The following is a 12,506-nucleotide window of genomic DNA, read 5'->3' as shown; positions in this document are numbered from 1 at the left end:
CAGCCTAACTCTTGATCTATGAGAATGGCTTTAGCCTCCTGAACCAGTCTGGCAACCTTGGAGGGGTTCAGAGGACCTAAACTTGTTCTCTGTTTCTTTAGCCATGGCCATTGCAGTTGTTGTGGTGAAGGTGGATGACACCACTTTTCAATTAGTACCTAAACTACATAGTGGAGATTATCTACACGCCTTTTTATTTAAAATGACAGTATTACTTCAATACAGTGATACATACAAGCTGAACTAGGCAAATGCCATACCTAGGAAAGTGGAGAAGGGATAGAGTTATCCTCTTAAATTTGCATGATTTCTATTTTTAAAAGGTAAAAGGAAAACCCTTCTTTAAAAAAAGAAATGATAACTTACTACTTTGAGAGCATTGTAACTGCAGCTTTTTTTTTTAAAAGTAACTTTCCAAGCTTAGCACACAGCCCTGTAGTGGGAAAATATCTAAGTAAAATATAACAGCCCTAGTGTGGTGGGGATATGAGGGCAAAATGGGGGTATTGCTTCCACAAATAAGAATTCTGCAGCTGCAGTGAATTTTTCCTTCAATCTCAAAATTTCTAGCATTGTGGCAACTTAAGTAGAGTATTTAGAAATATAGTTCAGTCATCCAAGGAAAGGGTCAGACAATATTACCAAGAGAAAACAAATATAAGAGTTCTATGTGTGAAAGATTTTCGTTGTCTCATTCTTTGCAATGCTCTGCAAACTGGAGGCTGATGGAAACTCTCTTTGAAAGGCACAATTACTATTTGGAGAGGCAATGCTCCAACTTCCTCCCCCACCAGCTTCTTTAGCTTTGTATTACTGAGATGGCTTGGTGTAAACTATGTTGGAATGTTAAGAGAACATTCACTGATGATAAGCAAACAATGTGGTATCTGTGTGTCTTAGCCAATTGCTGCTGGACTTTACTTCCAAGATTTTTTTTCCTGAAAGATCTTCACCCCTGAGGTATGTGAGCTTTACTTTGCCAGTTGCTTGGAACCAACAGCTGCTGGGAGGGCTCAAAAGTCACAAGCCTCTTCCCTTCCTGACTGCTTTTGCCATTAGCTGCAAAGCATTCGGACATTTAGCCTCATCTGCTGTTGAGAGCCAAAAGAAATCTCCCACAATGGCTCTTGACAAAGTCAAGGGTCTTTGCACAGATGCTGACATTGATATACGTGTCGTCTCAGGTGTGCTTTGTGGCTCAGCTGCTGCCCTCTTGACACTAAAATGGGTGAACCAGAGACGAGTCCAGAAGAAACTTGAGGATGCCAAAAGAAAGAGAGAGCTTGGTTTTCAACGTATGGAGAAGGCAGCAAAACAGTTCAAACAGCAGGTGAATTTGTGTTGTGGATTGGCTTGTCACTTGAATGCTTTTTTTTCTGACTTTTGGAAGGTGTTGAGATATGTTTAATTTTGGGTATGTAATGGTTCTCCTTTTATATTCTGCAAACTGCTTTATACTATGGTGAGATATGACCACACTTTCCAGGTAGATCAGAGTTTGCCTCATTTCCATAAAACCTAGCTGATATTTAGCATTCTTTGCATAACTCTGAAGGTGCTGTATTGCTCACAACCTGGCAGTAGAATATATGGCATCTCATCTTTATCCTCCAGTTAGATTTATTTGGAAATCCAGTTAGGTTAGGATTATTTGGAAATCTCCCCTGACCTATGCACAATGTCTAATTTATGGAGCTTATTGACATATTGAAAGTTATAGAGTTGCTCACTTCTACATTTAAAATGACAATCTGAATGCAGCTGTCCCTTCCCCTAATCCTCACTGGTCAGTAAAGAATCATCCATCATTGCAGATGAGATATCTGAGTAGACATTTGCTTGGCAGTTGCTAGTGCATGCCAGGACTATATTGCTGTTTCATGCTGGGGCCTGGCATTTATGAAGAGAAGGAGCAGTTATTCCCATTTTCCATCTTTCACAGAAAAAGTCCGTTCAGTGGGTTCTTTGAGAGTGTTATTTTTATGCCTGTTGTTCAGCTTCAACTCCTCTTTTACATAAGGGCTTTGGGGATATAACCCAGAAACCTCTTTGCTACACGAACAATAGCAGCCTCAACCCAGTTATTTACTTTCATTGTGCTTCCCTATTTTTTCATGCACATCCTCACTTCGTTGCAGTGAGTTACCCACGCTTGTTAATGAATATGAGAACAATCTCTGTTTGGTGATTCTCTTTCTCAACTCAGAAAGACAGAGTGCCTCAGTATGTTGGAGAAATGAAATGGAATTGGGATGTGGAATATGCCAATGGTTAAGAAGGTTTGGAAAGTACAGCTCATGCAAAACATGAGCTGTACTGAACAGTCAACAGTCTTGGAACAGTTTCTCTGGGTTAGTGGTTGTTTCCAAACCTAACTATTGATGAGAAGGCTTGATGGCTTGATTATAAAGGCCTTGATGGCTAAGAGTCATGAAAGACATATGCTTTTGTGTAGCAGCCTGCAGACTGTGAAAGTTCCTTCCTAGAATGGTTGCATCACAGATTCATAGCCAGAGGGCGGAGTTCAGGGGGTGGGAGTTAATGGTTAATCTTGATTTTGCCATTTTATATAAAGGGCATAATTTATTATGCCATTATGTATAATGGAACTTTGGGGTTATATCCCAAAAGCCCTTATGTAAAAGAGGAGTTGAAGCAATGATGGGTGATTCTTTACTGACCAGTGAGGATTAGGGGAAAAGACACCTGCATTCAGATTGTCGTTTTAAATGTAGAAGTGAGCAACTTTATAACTTGCATTTATATCATGGATTTTGATATTTACAGAGGTTCCTGAAACCAAACCCCAGTGGATACAATATTGCACACCCCTTCACACAATCTACATCTCCTCCTATCATGGAAAAACTGACCAAGATGTGGCCTACCATGCACGTGCAAAAGTGCATTGTGTCAACCATGGCCAAGCAACTTCACATAATGCAGGACAGGACTATGCCAGAAATGTGTTTGTTTGTTCCTTACTGTAGAACCCAGGAGTGAAAGCAGCTCCAATCCTCTCTCTTCCTCTTGTGGATCTGGCTGCCAAGTTGAAAGATGGCTCCTTGTCTCCAGAAAGTGTCCTGTACACCTACATGGAAAAGGTAAACCTCACTTCAGTTTTCAGTATCAAAGAGTTCATCACAATGCTGAAGATAAGTCACAATTAAAGCAGGATAATAACATCTTTGGATTGAACTTTTCACATAATATTGTTCCTCTTCGGTTGTTCTCCAGTGGGAGATGGTTTGAAAGGCATTCCTTTTTTAAAACACAAATAATCTGCTAATGACTTACTTTAGCAAAAGCAACACTTTCTAAATGGTGTCACATATGAATAACAACAGAAGAGAAATGACATCTTGTGATAAGTCCCACTGTCATCCTGCTATAATTGTGATTTACCTGCCTTGTGTGATAAGGTCCCAATATTCAATATGCATTGTTTGTCCAAACCTATCTTTTCTTCCCTGCAAATCTCAAAACCTTTTATGCAATACAAATCATTGGCACCTATCACCTTCTGTTAAGTGTTGCATGGCTCATCAGGAAGCTCATATGAAAGGCGAGCCATAGGTAAAGTGCTTTTTTATGGTAAGGACCTGAATGAAGAAAAGAGGAGAAATAGACAGCAGTGCAGAATACCCAACACTTAAGTTATTTTGAATGCATATATTTCAGTTAAGGTTAATATAATTGATGATAAGATAATTTAGAGGCTGTTTTATTTATTTTTATTTCATAATTCCATTGCACACTGTATATTTAGAGATACTAAACCAAAGAAATTTCAATCCTGCAATCAAAAAAGAAAAAGCCAAATACAGAAGCCTGCATTAAAGTTATACATCTCTCTTCCAGGCTTATTATAATTACAGGGTTAATGCGAATCTGTGCCCTTCCTCCTGTTTTTGGTATGTACTAGACTTGGGCCTATAATACACCATGTGATCAACAGAGTTATTTTCAGCTGTGATAGATTTATTATGGCTCCTAAGAGCTAAGCTACAAGGGATTTCCATTTTTGGAGCTGCTTGGCTTTGAGAGCTGTGGAGGGTGGAGCAAGGCCCTCCAAAGTGAATTGAGTGAGTGCTATGCCTGCTTGCCAGGCAGCTGGACGATGCAGGCATACATTCAGAAACATATATGTGTCTTCAATGGACATGGAGGAGAAAACGGCAGATTTCTTCCTTCTTGCACCACTACCATCAACAAAAATATTTTGTACAATCTTGCATTAAAATGTGGTTTTCTAGAGACAGATAAACATTGTGTATTTTCTGCATGCAATAATCAGAATCCCCGATGTTCTATGTAACCCCAGTAGTCACACAGCCACACAGTGCATTTTCCCCCAATCCCCCTATATCCAATCTCCATTTACTATTTAGTAGCTGCTGAAATCAGTGGGGAGAGTGCTTTCTCATGTGCAGACAGGGTTCCTGTCCCAATCCCTTGTTGCAGCAGAGATTGCTTCCATGAGAAGGCTTGAGAACATCAGTCAGCTGCTTCCTTAGCAACAGGGGAACATTGATCTCAGTGGATCAACAATTGGAATGTGAAGTTTGTTTCCAAAAAGGTACCATATCCAAAACAAATTGGACCGATAGTTGGAATGTGAAGTTTGTTTCCAAAACATACAAATACAAAAATTTTGAAAAATTAGCACATTGTTGCCTAGGAGTAGTACATTATGTGCCCATCAAAATTATCAAAATGTATCAAATATCTTCAGTAGAAAGCTTGGAAAATTGCATTTTATAGTCAAAGAATACATATCCCCAGCACTTCTTTTATTACTGTAAAATCTGTTCAGATGGATTGGTACCTTTTGGAAACAAGCTCCACAAATGTGTAATTCTTGGTTCCACATTCATAACTACCTAATAGGATTATGGACATCAACTTTTTTTTGCACATACAAAAATCTGTGACTATTGTACAAAGAACACATGTATATTTCTAAGCAGAACAATTTCATACATTGGGATGCCTAACATCCAGATAGAAATATTCACTTTCTCTATAGCTGAGAGAAATCTGAGAGTTATTTGTCCTCACTCCCATTGTTGAGTCAGACATTCCTAGTCAAAACATGTCTTTAGTTAGATATAATAATAATAATAATAATAATAATAATAATAATAATAATTTATTTGTAGGCCGCCCTATTTCCCCAAAGAGACTCAGGGCGGTTTCCAACATGAATGGCAAACATTCAGACAGATTACATCAGGACAAACCATAATTAAACAATATGAAAGAAACCTAACTCTAGACTTAATAACAAGCAAAACAATCAACAGTAAGAGCTTAAATAACCTGTACAAATATAACAGTTAATATAAATTTGACACTAAATAAAGCAACTATGAACAATGGTTAGAACCATTATTAAAAAATGACATGTTTAAATTAGGAGCCATTGAGTTGCAGCAATGTAGTGTTTTCCATTTGTACAGCAAATGCACTACCAAACAGGTGTACCTCCATATCCACAGATTCTTTGTCTACAGATTCAATCATCTCTGACTTGGAAATATGTTTTAAAAAATCCAAAAAGCAAATGTTTATTGAATATAAATGGGACTTGAGCACTCACAGATTTTGATATAGATAGAGGTCCTGGAACTAAGATCCGATACCAATAATCCACTATATGGTGGGAAGAAAGACCTCTGAAATCTCCATTATTCATCAGCCAAGAAAAGAGAATGTTGTCATGACTCTTAAATATGATTTCCCTAACTAGTCTTCCTCCTCATGCAAAGGCTTTAGATGTAACCCGGGAAATCAACTGTGTGACAAACTACCTTCCAGAATGCGAGGAACAGCTCCAGGAAGTGAAGAAACGGGAGAAAGGGTTGCTTTATGGAGTCCCTGTCAGTATCAAGGAAAATGTTGCATGCAAGGTACTATTTGCTTTTGTTTCCTGATTATTATTTTTTTGCTCCTGTTTTACTTCTCTTATGTTCTGGTGTTGCAGTCAGAAAATTTAACTTTTGCAGATTTTATTAATATTCACTCTAGAAATCTCTAGGTCCTCCAATGTGATTCTATCACCATCTTCTGGTGAAAGGTTGACCATAAAGTCATGCTGGAGGACCTGCAGGTTCCCATAGATTGGTATTCTCTCAGGTAAAATAATTACCTTTTTGAAAAAAAATGTAATTGTTTTGCTTTAGCAGGGGTTCTGCAGTCCTAACCCCAGAAAAGTGAAGAGCTTACTTTCAGTTTTATCTGTGTGATTGAAAAAAAATCCAAGCAATCACAATGAGGGAAGATCATAAACTCACTCTCTGTGTAGTACGAGGGGTATTTTTTTAAGTAAGATCCATTTTGTTGTGGACACTAGTAGTTCGCGTGCATACCGCAATGAGCACGTGCATCGTACACCGGCATGCCTCGGGAACAACTGTGCTCAGTTTCCACTCTGTAGCTAACCTGTACAGTTCTGTTCTGTGCTTTAAAAATACTTAAGACTATCAACTCACCCGCCGCATGTGAGGTTCGCTCAGTGATATGGTCCTTGTCAGCAAGGAACCTGCCTGCTGCAGAAATTCATCGACAGATTTGTGAAGTGTACAGTGATACTGTTATGAGTGAAAGCAAAGTGCGTAAGTGGGTACGACAATTCAAAGATGGCCATGACAACATCCATGATGAGGACGACGGGAAAACGGCAGTGAACTCTTGGTTATTGGAGCAGGCGGCAAGTTTTTATGAAGAGGGTATTTTAAAATTGGTTAAGAGGTATGATAAGTGTTTGAACAAACTTAGCAACTATGTCGAAAAATAGAGTGAAGTATGTACTTTCTGAAAATAAATTTACTTTTTTGAAATAAATTTTCATTGTGTACTTATGTTCAAATGGACCTTACTTAAAAAATATCCCTCGTATAATATAAATCCATGCAGTAAATTTGTCGCAGTGAATTTAAGGCAAAGAAATTGTGATATTGCAATATTTGCATTTGAGGTCATATAATTAAATGAGCTTTGTAGATTTAGAGGACAGTTGTTTTACAATGTATTGGCATTTACCATCCCTCTCTATAAGCAATGCATTTTGTATGCTGTTGAAAGCTAATAGATAAGCTTTGAGAATACACAGGTTATTTCAGAAACAAATATAATCCCCAATTGAAATAAAATAATACCTGAAATATGTGTCTGAACTTCTTAATTGTTAATGAAATTTGATAGTATTACCTAATCCTTGGAGTATTTGCTATTGATTCCTTTAGAATAACATTTAGAATTGTATTTACACTTGGTGTATTTTTATGAGAAATTGAACAACAAATCTAATAGGAAGTGACTGACTTTGTTTCTGTTCTTTAAGGGGTATCCCAACACACTTGGTCTTGTGAAATTTCTAGACTGTCTTGAGCTGGAGGACTCCGTAATAGTCAAGGTATTAAAGAAGCAAGGAGCAATTCCATTTGTAAAGACCAACACTTCCCAGGCCATTTTAAAGTAAGTTCCCTTTAAGGTATTTCCAGTGTACAAATCTTAATGACATAAGTGAGCTCTTATTTGTTTAACTAGGCTTGACATTTTTGCTGGCTTCATTCTGAGACTTTTTTGATTCATGGGAATTAAAAAATTGAAAGTTTTCCAGTTGCTTTACCTCCATGCCAAGAAAATTCACCATACAGATAAACAGCTGTGTTCATTTGCATGGCCACAATATTTACTCTCCCTGTACATGGAGAAATCTTAAATTTATTCACTTATTTAATTTACTTTATTTCTGCATTACCTTTCTTCTAAAGTGGAACCCAAGGTGACTAAAAAAGAATAAACTAAAACTTAATTTTTAATTTTCTTTCAGATGCTATTAATATTACATTACAGCAAAATAAAAAATCAGGTAACATTGCATTTCACCTTGAAGAACTATGAGTCTAATGTGAGGAAGTGGCATCCAAACACTATTCACCTCATCTCTGGGGTGTATGGTTGTCAGGTGACAACTGTCCCTGGCATTTCAGGGCCCAAATCCGAGACCTAAGAACAGCTCCATGTGATGTCACAGAAGGTGGTGCCTGAATAGATTATGGGGTAGTCCCAAGTAATATCATTGGACATAATGTCTTAAGCATCAACCACCATTGCAAACAATATGCCATTCAAATTAAAAAACACAGTTTTAACAAAAGAGTAAAACATTTATACATATACTTTTGAAGTCAACACTCTCACTCGATTCTTCATTCTTACACTGAAGATTGGAGAAGAAGGTCTAGGCTACTGCTGGAGTATTGTTACAGTTTTTTTTCCATGGACAAAAACTGACCTTTGATGAGAGAGTAAAATCTGTTTACATAGAGTTTCTTGGTGATGTAACATTATGTTTAGTGAGCTGCATGCCTGACCCCATACTATGCCTGGGCATGTTCAATGCCCCCAAGTAGAGAAACTGAATCCATTAATCCTTTCTCCTTTGACTCAGCATTGACTGTGGCAATACACTCTTTGGACAAACCCTGAACCCATTCAACCACAAAAAATCCTCAGGAGGCTCCAGTGGAGGGGAAGCGGCACTTATTGGAGGAGGAGGCTCTATTCTTGGGATTGGAACAGATGTGGCTGCAAGTATCCGAGTACCTTGTGGCTTTTGTGGGATCTGTGGATTCAAACCCACCGGCTATAGAGTGAGGTAGGTTTCATCAATTTGGAAACAAATAGGTATCCATATAGCATTTGTAAGCAACTGAATAATAAGAAGATGCATTGGAATCTAAAAGTAAACTGTATGCACACAGATTTTCTTGAAATGTACTTTCTACTTTTTTATTTTCAGAAATCTATATCAGGCTAGTTCTTGGATCATAAATGCTACTTCTTTTAGCATGAGGGTAATTTGCCAAGACCTAGATGATATTAAAGCAGAGGCAGTGAACTATTTTCAAATCATGGGGTGCTTTTCTTTAGTGGAGGTGGTTGTGGGATGTAGCTGATGATAGTCAGACACATGTCATCTACCTATCATCATACACAAAACCTGACCTTTATCCATCATTTATTCTCAATTGCTTTCTCTTTTACATCTATCCACATGCATTATGCACAACCCATTTATCTATACACATATACACGTACACACACATACACATCAATACACTCACAAAATCATCTGATTCATCTGATTCATCTCATCATTGACCAGTCTCTCTCTCTCTCTCTCTCTCTCTGCTTTTTCTTGCATGCTTGAACCATGTGGCCCACAACTTTTCAAACAGGCAGTTCCCAAGAATCACATTGCACACAAAAATGACTAGATCATTATTATCCACCATCATTATCTGCTTCTCAATAACAACCTGATTCATTGTGCCCATAAGATGCCGTCATGTTTCAAAGGAATAGATTCTCCTCATGTCACTCCTAAATACCATCCCTTCTTAGAAGCTCTGACCAGTCACTGCATTACTACAACAAGTTGTCTCTTGTCCTATCCAAAGAAGAATAATAACAAGAGAGAGATGATATGTGTGAGCTCAGAGACCTGAGCATATTGCTCTAGACCAGTGGTTCTCAACCTGTGGGTCCCCAGATGTTTTAGCTTTCAACTCCCAGAAATCCTAACAGCTGGTAAACTGGCTTATATTTCTGGGAGTTGTAGGCCAAAACACCTGGGGACCCACAGGTTACGAACCACTGCTCCAGACATTATGCTCCATAGTTGGTCGTCCAGCCAACCTGTTGGCCTTTTCTCTTTTTTCATGCCCATTTTTCCTGGGTAGAAGGAAGGAGAGAATAGGAGATAGATAGAGATGTTGACTAGGAGGCAAATGCTATTGCAACAGGAAAAGAACTGCCTGTAAAGAGATGGGCCAGATTGGAAAAAAATGCTGGGCTATTAGTGACCCAAGATGAGTGATTGCCCTTCATTCATCAGCACAAGCGATCATTCATGACCAAGGATGATTGTATTCTAAAGGTTGAGTCTTGGCAGTAAATCTGTAAGTGACTGCAAAGACCTATTCTGGATCCATATGGTCTTTCACATTGAGGACACAGATTTCCAGATGGAAGGAAGGCACAACAAGGATTTGTTTTGCATGATTTCCCCTTGAAACATTTCTTCCTTTCACCCTGTATTTGTGCCTCTTCAAATTCACACTTGTCTCTCTGTGGAGACATCTTTGTTCTGTACTGGAGCATTTGCCTGCTTCCTCTTACCCTTGCCAATTGAGGGAGACTCTACAGATTTTTTCCCCATCCCTCAAAACCTCAAGGATGACTATATTCAAATTTCCCTTATCAAGAAGCCTGTTTAATTCAGATCCTAGACCTATGACCTGCCTATATTCATTCAACAAGATATCGACCTGCCTATAGTTTTTGGGTTTTGGCATTAAAACAGATTCTGTAATTAGCCCTATTGTATTTCTACTCACATTTCAGTGCTAGAAATGTATACCATAAATAGCAAGATCTCAGCTTTCTTTTCCTAAGCAAAAGTTGAGTTAATGGAAGGCAATGCCAGCCCTTTGTGAGATGCTATTTCACACATAGCTAAACTTTCCAAGTACTTGAAGATACATCAGTTTTCAAGGAAATTTGACTATATATGTGGAAGAACACTGGGGATGGGAGGTGGTGGTGGAGAGAACTGTATTAGCAGCGTAACCCCTAACTTTTGGACTAAAAAGTGGGCTGTGCCACTGAAAGTATTAAACATGGGGAAGGTCCAGAGCCTGTTTTCACTTAAAGCTCAAATCTCTCTGCAAATTGTTGTTAGTTCTGGTTTAAACTCTAAGAAGGGAAGTGAAATTGTTTGAATCCACAGTGTATGCAAGCTGCATAGTTAAAATATCCATGATCTGCTTCAGCGAAAGGTGGGTGTCCGATAACTGTTTCCTACGTGCAGATTTATAGAGGCTAGAATATTAATTAGAGATAATGAAAGGTGCCTATAATATTTCCCTATCAGAGGGAAAAATACTGAAGGTGCCCTGTGCAGAATTTCCAATGGCTTTCCAATAGCTTGCAGCTATTAGTAACATCCTTTGACACATGTCACTTGCATTTCATGGCTTGGGTCTCTTTGGCTCTCTCTGCCATTTGGCTTTTCTCCATCATTAATTTGCTTTTCTCGTTTCTTGTTGTGTAGCGACAAAGGTTCTACCACTCCTATACCTGGAATGGACTCAGGTGAGCAACTTCCTCGCTGATAAAATATAAGCTAGAGGTGAAACTTTTACTCAGCTCATGGGAAAATTCAAAACAAGTACCATGGCCTTTGATGAATATGGTGGTCTTCTTCTGATAAGCAATTGGAATTCAAAATTGTTTTCTTTTGCTCTTTCTCTTCAATCCCAAATGCCCTTTTATAAAGAGGCCAACTGCCTATCTCTTTCTTTTTGTGATTAGTTATTTTAATAAATGAAGACCAGATACATTATAACACATTCAACTGCCATGAATATTCTGCAGACTATATGCAAAAAATGCACACAAAAGGGGAATAAGGCAAATGATGACATTATTGCTTAATTATGACAAAGCTTAATTTTGCAAAGGGCTTAAATTTTTTGATATCCGTTTTACTTGAACTGCACCCAGGAAAATCTTTTAAACTGAAAAATTGGCCAATAAAAATAGTATCAAGTGGTATGTTTTTGTTTGTGCACATGTACACAACATATGTGATTATAAACAAATACTACATTGGCTAAAAATCAAAAGTGTGGCTATAGCTCTTTTCTCATAAGTTCCAAAATGGTGGAATTGTAGTTTACCCTAATTAAAGTATTGCTTTCTTATAGTTTTGGGATTTTGTCCTGATTTGGGTATTACCTTCTAATCTTATGATATCCTGCAATTTTTGCCCTATATTTCAGAGGGGGCATGGGCACTAACCTACCACTATCTCATGAGTTGTAGAGAGCTCAGATTTCTTGTGGGACTTCCTTGCCTTAACCTTTTAATCATCAGCCTTTATGGGAAATAATTATGTCTATCTCTTTTGCTACTTCTTGCCATATTAATATATATTAACATATATATTTAGCCTCTTAAAGTATCAGTTCGCATGTTTTAAAACTCTCATCACACCAGATTTATGTCCATTAACATTTATAGCAAATGATTTGCAGGTCAATGCTATGCTCAAGTTTCACATACAAAACTCAAGGTCATATTAGACATCAAAGAAGATGTTTTTCCTCCGATGGCTTAGCTTCCCCTACCATTAAAGAATTTTCTCAAGTATGTGCCATAATAGTCAGACTTGCAAACTAAGGCAATACTATTATTCTGATACCTAACAATAAAAAGGCACGTTAGGTATGGTACTGACAAAATTATTTCCTATCCAAACATAAGAGCTAGTGTGGTGTAATGGTTTGAGCCTTGATTGAGCCTTGATCTACAGCCCTGGAGACCGTGAGTCCCTACTCAGCTATGGAAACCTACTGGGAGACCTTGGGAAATTCACACTCTCTCAGCCTCAGAGAAAAGCAAAGGCAAAATGCTTCTGAAGAAGTCTTACC

The 12,506-nt window shown here is 38.1% G+C and overlaps 1 protein-coding gene across 1 annotated transcript in view; it reads left to right on the top strand.

The window, feature by feature from the left end:
• Positions 1–980: 980 nt before the first annotated feature.
• LOC132773879 (vitamin D3 hydroxylase-associated protein-like) overlaps positions 981–12,506 on the top strand; it is a 31,241-nt gene continuing 19,715 nt past the window's right edge. Inside the window, exons 1-6 of the mRNA XM_060773440.2 lie at positions 981–1,330; positions 2,991–3,104; positions 5,772–5,912; positions 7,346–7,479; positions 8,459–8,665; positions 11,126–11,166. Coding sequence (XP_060629423.2) covers positions 1,121–1,330; positions 2,991–3,104; positions 5,772–5,912; positions 7,346–7,479; positions 8,459–8,665; positions 11,126–11,166 — 847 coding nt within the window. The 5' untranslated portion in view covers positions 981–1,120. The remainder of the gene's footprint in view (positions 1,331–2,990; positions 3,105–5,771; positions 5,913–7,345; positions 7,480–8,458; positions 8,666–11,125; positions 11,167–12,506) is intronic.

Source organism: Anolis sagrei, chromosome 4 (genome assembly GCF_037176765.1).
Source record: "Anolis sagrei isolate rAnoSag1 chromosome 4, rAnoSag1.mat, whole genome shotgun sequence".
Classification (NCBI taxonomy): domain Eukaryota; kingdom Metazoa; phylum Chordata; class Lepidosauria; order Squamata; family Dactyloidae; genus Anolis; species Anolis sagrei.
The sequence above is the reverse complement of the archived record's forward strand: the minus strand, read 5'-3'. Positions and strand labels throughout refer to the sequence as shown.